Genomic DNA, 10,224 nt, shown 5'->3' with positions numbered 1-10,224 from the left:
TTCCCTTTCTCTTGGGTCACCTCTGACTGGGTAAAGATGCCTTTGGTCACTTGCCTATGAAGAGAGGCTTCTCTCTGGGGGGGGGGAAGGAGAGACAAAATAGAAGAGAATGGAGATACATCAGTGAACACCATAAACCTTCATATGCTCAGGAGACACCCACAAATTGCCGTGTAGATCAGAACAAAAGGGCTTCTTGTGGTTTGTAGACCAGGTTTAAGATCATTTTTCTACATAGAAACCAAGCTATTTTAGACTTGGGATAGTTAAATTTCTCTGTTTGGCTCTCTAAGGATGTTAAGAAGCTTAACCTCTCATTACACTGGATCAGGCTGTCCTAGGGGCTAATTCCTCAGGTAAACCCAAAAAGGACAAGAGGGACTGCTGACCACTTTAAGAACAGAAGAACAGAAGAGAAGCCAGTGTTGGATCAGGCCAATGGCCCATCCAGTCCAACACTCTGCCACACAGTGGCCAAAAACACCAGGTGCCATCAGGAGGTCCACCAGTGGGGCCAGGACACTTGGAGCCCTCCCACTGTTGCCCCCCCCCAAGCACCAAGAATGCAGAGCAATCCCTTGCCTCAAACCGAGAGTTCCTATCTCTACCTTGTGGCTAATAGCCATTGATGGATCTCTGCTCCATATGCTTACCATTGTCCTCATGTCTCTGACAGGCCTGAAGTGTTAGGCAGGTGTACCCAGCTGAGGGGAAGGGGCAGGAATGTGTCTGTGGGGAGAATGAGCAGCTGAGATAGGAGAGAAAGGGAGAAAGGCTGAGATTTGACTCAAGAATGCTAGATACAAAAACACTCCCTCCGGGCATCTGATGTGGGGTAGTGGATCTGCTACTCTGTGGGAATTCCTCTGGCTTCCACCCTTGCTCAGCTCTGCCAGGATATCTGTCATTAAAGCTAATAGCACCAAGACACCAGAAGTCTCCAGGGACGACTTCTTCCAAGGGGAACCAACCCAAGCAAACAGCATCCCCTGGAACTTCTTTCCCTTTGAAGAAGCAGGGCAGAGGTAAGAAGTCTTTCATCCAGAGAAGAATCCCACTTTTCTCCTGGCCCCGTGTTCAAACTCACCCAGACAGAAGGACTGTTTTTCAGAGTCTGGCCTCTTTTGGGAACAAGCCCAAGCCCAGTCCTTACTGCTATTAAGCCCATCATAAAATATGCCCACCCAAGTTCTGCTGGGTTGAGGGGGAGCCGGAGGGGACACAAACTCTGCCAAATTCACAAAGTTGCCAATTCCAGGTTGGGAAATTCCTGGAAATCTGGGGCTGGAGCCTGGGGAGGACAGGGTATAATGGCACAGAGTCCACCCTCCAAAGCAGCCATTTTCTGAACACAGACTGATCTCTAGTCCAGAGATCAGTTGGGATTCCAGACCACCTCCAGGCTGTTCTTAGACACTGGCGTGGCATCCCTACATCAGGCAGAGGTGGGGAAACAGCCAAAATGCTTGGCATTCTGGCCATCCAATCAGCATGAATGAGTCATCACATTTGATTCCATCTGGGACCCCTGTCTGGGCCTCCTAGCCACCAAAAGGCAAGCTTTGGATTCTTGCCGGCATCCCCCGTAGCAAGACCTGAACCCACCCCCTCCTGTGACTGTGCCCTTGGAAAGTATTTAATGAGCCTTGAAAACCATAATGAGGAAACATTCAAACATGTAACATTCTAGCATGCACCATACAGAATTAATCCCATAACTAAACAGAGTGCACTGTAATTCCATAGAGGATAAATCCTAGTCGTTCTGTCAAGACTCATTAAAGAGGGTGGTTGGCCGAGAACCAACACTGAACATAGAAATCACCACCAATAAATACCTTCTGCAATCGACAGAAGCCAATAGCTGTTAATTTAGGCCTGTGACGAACATCTGACATATCTGACAAATTCCAGCCCCTCCTATATAGCAAGTATGAATTTTGCCTGTAATTAATATAATATCTGTGAGAGCAAAAAGCCCTAGATGATATTATGGTGCCTCTTGGACAAACGATCTATGTTATCAGGGGTCAGGAAGCTCCAGACATGTATCAAGTCAAAAATATCTAAGGAGCCCAGTAATCTATGTTTAGGCTTAGAACTAGTCTCTCATGGGTTTAGAAAAATATATACACTGTGTTTTTAGGACCCAGTGCATCAGAGAATTCACTCTTGCTCAGCCAAAGAATCAATAGACTAGAAGCCAGAGCTGATTCAATCTAATAACCAGAATACAGAAATCCAGAAATGGCCCAGTCTCACTTGTGATTCTGCCACATTTTCATGAGTCACTGGCTCACTTCTTCAGATACCAAAACATCTGGAGAAGTGAGCAGGGACTCACGAAAGCTCATTCCCTTGCCACAAATGTTGTCAGTCTTTAAGGTGCTCCTGGACTCTTGCTCTTTTCTACTGCTACAGACAAGACTAACACGGGCTCCCCATCTTGATCTAGATCCATACATTTAACCTTTGCCGTACTGAAATACATTATACCCCACCCCACCCCCCAAAAATTCTGCTTACATAACGACGCAAAACTGCCGGTGCCTAGCAGGGTTGCCAGCCTCCAGGTGGGGCCTGAAGTTCTCCCAGAATCACAACCGGCCTTCGACTAACAGAGAATTGGTTCCCTTAAAGACTAAGTGGCTGCACTGGAGGATGGCCTCTACGGCATAGCTCCCAAATGAGGTCCCCTCTCCCGGCCAGGGGAAGACAGGAGGGCCTGGCGCGATCTGGTCCATGGGGACGCGAAGAGTCAGACTCGACTTGTGTGACTGAACAACAACAACCCCGCCCCCAAACTTGGCCTTTCCCAGAAACAACAACACACACACACCCAAGTTCAGGAATTTGCCACCCGGGAGTTGGCAACACCATGACAGCCGTGGCCCAGTCCTTCTCCCTTCCAAGACCTAAAAGTTCATCCCCCCCCCCCTTACTTCTAAGTAAACCTTCACGGGATCTGGCTGCACGGCTTCCCCGTAGGCTGCATCTCTGAAGTACTTCCTGCTCTCTTCCGCCATGCCGAAGGAAACCCTTTCCGCCTCCCCGAAGCAAAGAGCCTTTCCTCTCCGCCCCCCCAATCCTTGGCCGGCCTCTCTAGCAAACAACTCTGTGGATTTAACCTTTGCAGTGCTGCAGAGGAATGAAAAGCGTGTCCTGCCCTCCCACTGAGGAGCTGCCTTCAGCCAGGCTGCCGTCAGCGACGCAGTACGCGACTCAGTGGGGCTTGCTCTGGATAACTCTGCGCTCCCAGGAACGCAGCCCTGGTTCGGAGTTACTCCAGAACAGCCCCGTCCAGTTGCATTATTGGGCATCGCTGAAGGCAAGCAGGCTGAAGCCCGGTACAGCGGGGGCTTCATGGGAAGGGCAGCAAGAAGCTGTTTTCGTTCTTGTACAGCACTGTACAGCCGCGCTCCAGTTTTCCTTGAGATGGACCCACTTAACGGACTGATCCTCAGAAATTGGAGACCAAGCTCATAACATCTACAACAGATTTTTAAAAAGCCAAATAGAGGCTGTGGTCACACACACTAAATAATCGGCTTTCAATCCACTTTCAGTACACTTTCCAATTGGATTTTACTGTGTGAACTGGCAAAATCCAGTTGGAAAGTGCACTGAAAGTGGATTATTTAGTGTGTGGTGCTGCTCCTTGGGGTGTGGGGTGCAGGGTTCACGACACAAACGGCTGCAGGAACTGATCTGAATGAAGGAAGGAAGAAAGGAACTCCCTTCTCTCACGCAGCAGCTTTATTTATACACCGGGAGTTACAAGCATTAGAGCATCCTTAAGGAATGTTTGTGTGTGTGTGTGTGTGTGTGTGTAAGCTCTCAGGCAGCTGTCTGCTATCTGCCTTTCTCAAGGCTAACTGACTGCGTAGGAATCACCAGACTTCTCTCAGCACACAAACACTTTTGGGTTACAAATTCTCCAGGCAGGAGATTCCTGCACTGCCCTACATTAGTGTGTGTGACCACAGATGTTTTTCTTTCCTGAAGGACCAAACAAGCATATCTTAAAAAGCTTGATACTTAATATAGCACAATAACATTATTCCTGATCCACACACTACAACAAGGATGCTCCTGATCCACTGGGGTAATTATAAGAACATAAGAGATGCCAATGTTGGATCAGGCCAAAGGCCCATCCAGTCCAACACTCTGTATCACACAGTGGCCAGAAATACCAGTGCCACCAGGAGGTCCACCAGTGGGGCCAGGACACTGGAAGCCCTCCCACTGTTGACCCCCCCAAGCACCAAGATGACAGAGCATCACTTGCCCCAGAGTCCCTATCTATACCTTGTGGCTAATAGCCACTGATGGACCTCTGCTCCATATGCTTATCTAATTCCCTTTTGAAGCCGTCCATGCTTGTAGCCGCCACCACCTCCCGTGGCAGTGAATTCCAAGTGTTAATCACTCTTTGGGTGAAGAAGTACTTCCTTCTATCCATTCTAACCCGACCACTCAGCAATTTCGTGGAGTGCCCACGAGTTCTTGTATTGTGAGAAAGGGAGAAAAGTACCTCTTTCTCTACCTGCTCTTTCCCATGCATAATCTTATAAACCTCAATCATGTCACCCCTCAGCCGTCGTTTCTCCAAGCTAAAGAGCCCTAATCGCCTTAACCTTTCCTCATAGGGAAAGTGTTCCAACCCTTTTATCATTCGAGTTGCCCTTTTCTGCACTTTTTCCAAAGCTATAATATCCTTTTTAAGGTGTGGTGACCAGAATTGCACACAGTATTCCAAATGAGGTCGCACCATTGATTTATAAAGGGGCATTATGATATTGGCTGATCTGTTTTCAATACCCTTCCTAATAATCCCCAGCATAGCATTGGCCTTCTTTATTGCAGTCACACACTGTCTCGACATTTTCAGTGAGTTATCTACTACAACTCCAAGATCTCTCTCTTGATCAGTCTCTGCCAGTTCAGACCCCATCAACGTGTATTTATAGTTAGGATTTTTGGCTCCAATGTGCATCACCTTGCACTTGGCCACATTGAACCCCATTTGCCATGTTGACGCCCACTCGCCCAAAATTGACAGATCCCTTTGGAGTGCCTCACAATCCTCACTGGTTTTCACCACCCTGAACAACTTCGTATCATCCGCAAATTTAGCCACTTCACTGCTTACTCCCAACTCCAAATCATTAATGAACAAGTTAAAAAGCAGTGGACCAAGTACTGATCCCTGCGGTACCCCACTGCTTACCACCCTCCACTGAGAAAATTTCCCATTTATATTCACTTTCTGTTTTCTATTAATTAGCCAGTTTTTGATCCATAAAATGACTTCTCCTTTTATCCCATGATTTTTGAGCTTGCTTAGGAGCCTTTGATGAGGAACCTTATCAAAATCATAAATGTCACTTTGTCAGGCCGGGCCATATGTGCCATAAAATGTAATGCCAGGTACCAGAGATATAAACTTCAGAAAGGACACAGGTAAACCAAATTAAAATATTTTTTACTCAAAATACAAACATGCTTAAAACATTAAGCCGCTTGGAACCAAGGCAGTCCCAATAGAGTGAGTCAGAAAACGAAGCTCAGCAGGCCTGAAGCATAAGTACTTTGTTGCCCCAGAACACAACTAATGAGAACAAGAAACTCCATCCACTCCAGCAGCTCTCCAAAACCTCAGGGGCTGAAGAGGTCCAAACAACCCCGACTGAAAGGCACAGTACCCTCTGGATACATTACACCTTTTGCAAAGAGTCACTGAGAATTACAAGGCTCTGTTAACCCATGGCTCCAAGGATTCACAAACTCCACCATTAAGGAGAAAAGCAGCCAGCCCTCTTTGCATCCCATGTTTTTACAAACTCTGAACTCAGAATCATTCGAGAAGAGCAGACCCTGAGGGATCACCTACTCAGATGTAGATTTTCCCTCCAATTTTCCCCACTTCTGTGACTGAGCTTCTCTGAGTAACGTGCTTTTGTTTGTTGTCTTAAAAGTTTTGTCTGTCCCACCCTGTCATTGATATATTGTATGACTTTTAGCCCAGCCCTGGAACCTGAGGGAAGGATAAGGTCTGAACCCCTTGAAATGGCACTTGAGACAATATAAGGTCAAACAGATCAAAATATTTTATTTAACATTCTGGGAAAGGTCAGGTGAATTCGGGAGCTGGTAACTTTAAGGCAGAAATCAGTGGTTGTACAGATCATAGTTCTTAGTTACTTAGATCTTAATATCCTTATGGTTTCCCAAATAATATGATATTTCTTCTCAGAGTATCCTATAACCTTCTGGTTTCCTTGAGGCTGGTACCGTCCTTCAGTACCTAGCTCCTTTCCTTTGAAACCCCAGTTTCTATCTAACTCTTGAGGTGTCTACAGCAGTTTCCTTTTTACACCAGACTAGGAATCTCCTCAGAGCTCATTTTCCTGTTGTCACAGGGCCGGCAAAGGCAGGCCAGCAGAGCACATAGGGTGCAAGCATTCAGATACAAGTAGCAAAGAGCCAGAGAGTCATTACCTGAGGGGTTGGTCAAGAGGTCCAAGGGCTGCACACAAGCAGAAGTTACACAGAGCCAAAATCCAAACTCAGAAGCCAGTCCAAGGGTCACACGAGCAGAAGCTGTAGTACAATGACTTGTTGCTTCCACACCTAATAGCTTCCCTTGGCTGGTTTTTATAGCCTTGTGCTTACGGACTGTGCTTGCAGCTAGCTGCTCAGGGGTAATCCTGAAACTAAAGCAGCTGGTGTCAGACCAGGAGGCGTGCACTCTTGTTGTCTCTCCTGTTGTTCTGCCCTTAGCCTTTGTCGCCAGTGCTCTAAGGGTCTGGGTGATTCTGGAAGGCTGGGAAAGATCAGCTGGGTTTTACCTGTTGCCTTAGGGCTGGAGGGTGTTGGTGGCTCTGCCCCAGCTGTTGGCTGTGAACCCTGAAAAGCCTGCAGCTCATCTTCTCATCTTCTGCTAACTCAGAGCCAGCTACATGGGTTCCTCTTCTCCTGAGGAGTCCTCACCATTGCTGAGTCCTGGCTGACCCATGACACCTGTTTAACTGGGCAGGGATTCTTCTTCTTCTCTCCTTAGAAGATATATTCCCTTTCCTTTGCCCTGAATGGGAGCCCCATCTCACTGCCAACTCTCATTCCTAGTTTTTTGGCTGGGTAAAACTGCCTTCAGCCTTGGTTGAGACTCAGACTCTTTCAGTTCTTTGACTGAACTCTTCCTCAGAGCTGATATTCAACAGTTAAGGAACAGAAATGTATCTCCAAATCAGGAATCTGTCAGAATGCCTATTCCCAGAGGTCATTTCGGGGGGGATCGCGGGGGATCGCAGTTCCCCCGGGTTGTTGTAAATAGTCAAAAATTGTTTAATACTCAGACTATTTGATGGATCTTGCTCTATTGGAAAGAAGAGATTTCTTTGCTTTTTAAAAATACTTTATTCTAAGGGAAAAGGTACACGGGATTGCTACAAATTAACAAAACACTAAGAGCTACATTTCTAAGCTTCCTATACTGAAGACAAGCACACACGTAATGGAGATTTCCTCCTTCTTCTTGACCCCTAGAAAGGAAGTCACCTGGAACAAATGACCAATCTGCATCAAAATAGAAGTTACTTTTCCCGGGCAAATCCCCCATTGGCTTAGTGCCAGGTATCCCTTCCAGGTCAGTCTAAACAATAGCAAACTAGGAATACAAGTTAACCCTATAATGACTGAATCAGACCTTGTAAACACATACATTTCCAACACCCCTTCTCAAGGTCTGACATGTAAGTCATACATACAAAAACATTATTAATTATTCAATTCAACATTTGTACCAATCATATTCAACATTTTACGTAGACGTTCAAATTTCTCTTTGGTCCGTGGCTTAGTCAGAATGTCAGCCACCATTTCTTCTGTACGACAATGCTCAATATCTATCAGCTTCTTCTGGTACAAATCCTTCACTAAAGCACACTTAATACCAATTGATCTACTTCTAGCTGTGGTGCTTTCTTCCTTACATATGGTAATACAAGCCTGATTATCTTCAAACATAAGTACAGGTACAGGTTCTCTTATTCCAAAGTCCTTTAACATATGAAAAATCCATTCAAGTCTACTACAGGCACTTGCTGCTGAAACACACTCCGCTTCCGCTGTAGACTGCGCCACAACAGTTTGTTTTCTACTAGTCCAGTCTATTAGTCCATCTCCGTAGAAAAATAGATATCCACTTGTAGACTTGTAGTTGTCCGATTCTTCTCCCCAGTTGGCGTCCATGTATACGACTAGTCTGGGCCCTTCAGACGGTGCAATTCTCAGTTGTAAGTCCATTGTTCCTTTCAGGTACCGCACCAGTTTCTTTATTGCACTCCAATCATGATGATTAGGCGAACTCACTTTTCTGCATAAGGTGCCAACTGCCGCTGTGATGTCTGGTCTCGTGGTTTTGCTCAGGTAGAGAAGTTTCCCAACTGCTTCTCTGTATTCTCCAATGTCTCTGAGTGGTTGTCCATTCTTTTCCTTCAGATATCCAGGTTCCATTGGTATGGATGATGTTTTACAGTCCTTCATGCCAATAGATTCTACAAAGTCCATAATCTTTCGTTTCTGGCATAGAAGAAAAGTCCCATCCTCGAGTCTCTCAATTTGCATTCCGAGGTACTGTTGTACATCTCCTAGCTGTTTGACTTCCACGTCCTTATTCAGTCCATCAGCTATGTCTTTGATGTCCTTTCTGTTTTGACAGGCCACGATCAGGTCGTCAACGTAAACAAGAACATACTGGTATTGTCCATTTTTAATTCTAGTGTACAGACAAGGTTCAGCTTTCCCTTGTTCAAAACCTTGCTTCTGTAGCAGTCCAGTAATTTTGTCATACCAGGCCTTTGCTCCTTGTTTTAGCCCATAGAGTCCTTTGTTGAGTCTGTAGACATAATCCTCTTGTCCTTTGACTTTAAAACCTTCAGGTTGTTCCATGTAGATTTCTTCGGATAGTTCTCCATTGAGAAAAGCAGTCTTTACATCAAGATGCTCTACAACCATGTCTCTTGATGCTGCAACACTAAGAAGTGTTCTGAAAGTTGCTTGGTCGGTAACTGGAGCAAAAGTTTCAAAATAGTCAGTCCCATATTCTTGTGAATAGCCTTTGGCCACTAGGCGTGCTTTGTATAGCTCCACAGTTCCATCTTCTTTATGCTTTATTTTGAAAACCCATTTGCATCCAACAGGCTTTCTGCCTTGAGGTAGCTTAGTAAGAGTCCATGCTTCCTTCTCGTAAATGGATAGTATTTCTTGTTCCATTGCTGTAATCCATTTGTCTTTTTCACTCGTAGGTAGGTTGCATACTTCCTTCCAGTTCTTGGGCTCCTTTGCGGATTGCACAGTTTCACAAAATCCATATTTCTTTGGTGGTTGCCCTTTAGTGCTCCTTTCTGACCGTCTCACACTGGTTGTGGGTTCTGCTGCCTCCTCTGGTGTGGTTCCCGCTTCCCCTTCTGTTCTGGTAGTTTCCTCAGAAGGTAGACCTGCCGGTTCCCCGGTGATCACTACAGGTAACCATGTCACCAACTCTTCAGGTGCAGTCCCAGACATCTGTGGATCAGTTGCACTGGAAACACTTGGCAAATCACTCTCATCAACAAATACAACATTGCGTTCCTTAACTGTGCAATTTTGTGGATTGTATATCCTGTATCCCTTTCCACCGATTGGATACCCTACTACGAATCCAACTTCAGCTCTGGGGTCAAGTTTTCCCCTTTTCTCCTTTGGTATGTGGGCATACCCTTTGGAACCAAAAGCTTTGATGTGCTTTAATCCAGGCTTCTTTTTAAACCAGGCCTCAAAAGGAGTGGTCCCAGTAAGCTTTGAGGGTACTCTATTGTGTAGATACACTGCTGTGTTCACAGCTTCAGCCCATAGGCTGTTTGGTAGTCCAGAATGCATAAGCATTGCCCTACACATGTCCTGAATTGTTCTGTTCAGCCTCTCAGAAGATCCATTTTGTTGAGGCGAATGTGGGATAGTCACCTTGTGTTCAATCCCTTCATGTTCCAAAAATGCTTTAAATTCAGCATTGCAATATTCTCCACCTCCATCAGTGCGTAAGCTTTGGGGTGCTCTGCCAAACTTATTTTTAATTGTGGCCAGGTAACATTTGAATTTATTCAGTGTCTCATCTTTGCTCTTTATCAGATACACAAAAGTATATTTTGTTTTATTCTCAGAAAAAGTCAAAAAATATTT

General features: G+C 45.6%; 1 protein-coding gene across 1 annotated transcript in view; it reads left to right on the top strand.

Annotated features, from left to right (window-relative positions):
• Positions 1–10,224, top strand: part of LOC107124583 — a 117,009-nt gene that overhangs the window by 32,522 nt on the left and 74,263 nt on the right. Inside the window, 1 exon segment of the mRNA XM_015428070.1 lies at positions 5,727–5,743. Within this exon segment, the coding sequence (XP_015283556.1) occupies positions 5,727–5,743 (17 nt within the window).

The sequence above is a fragment of the Gekko japonicus genome, unplaced genomic scaffold, assembly GCF_001447785.1.
Source record: "Gekko japonicus isolate JY-2015 unplaced genomic scaffold, Gekko_japonicus_V1.1 scaffold1053, whole genome shotgun sequence".
In the NCBI taxonomy this organism is placed as follows: Eukaryota; Metazoa; Chordata; class Lepidosauria; order Squamata; family Gekkonidae; genus Gekko; species Gekko japonicus.
This window is presented reverse-complemented; position numbering and strand designations above follow the sequence as displayed.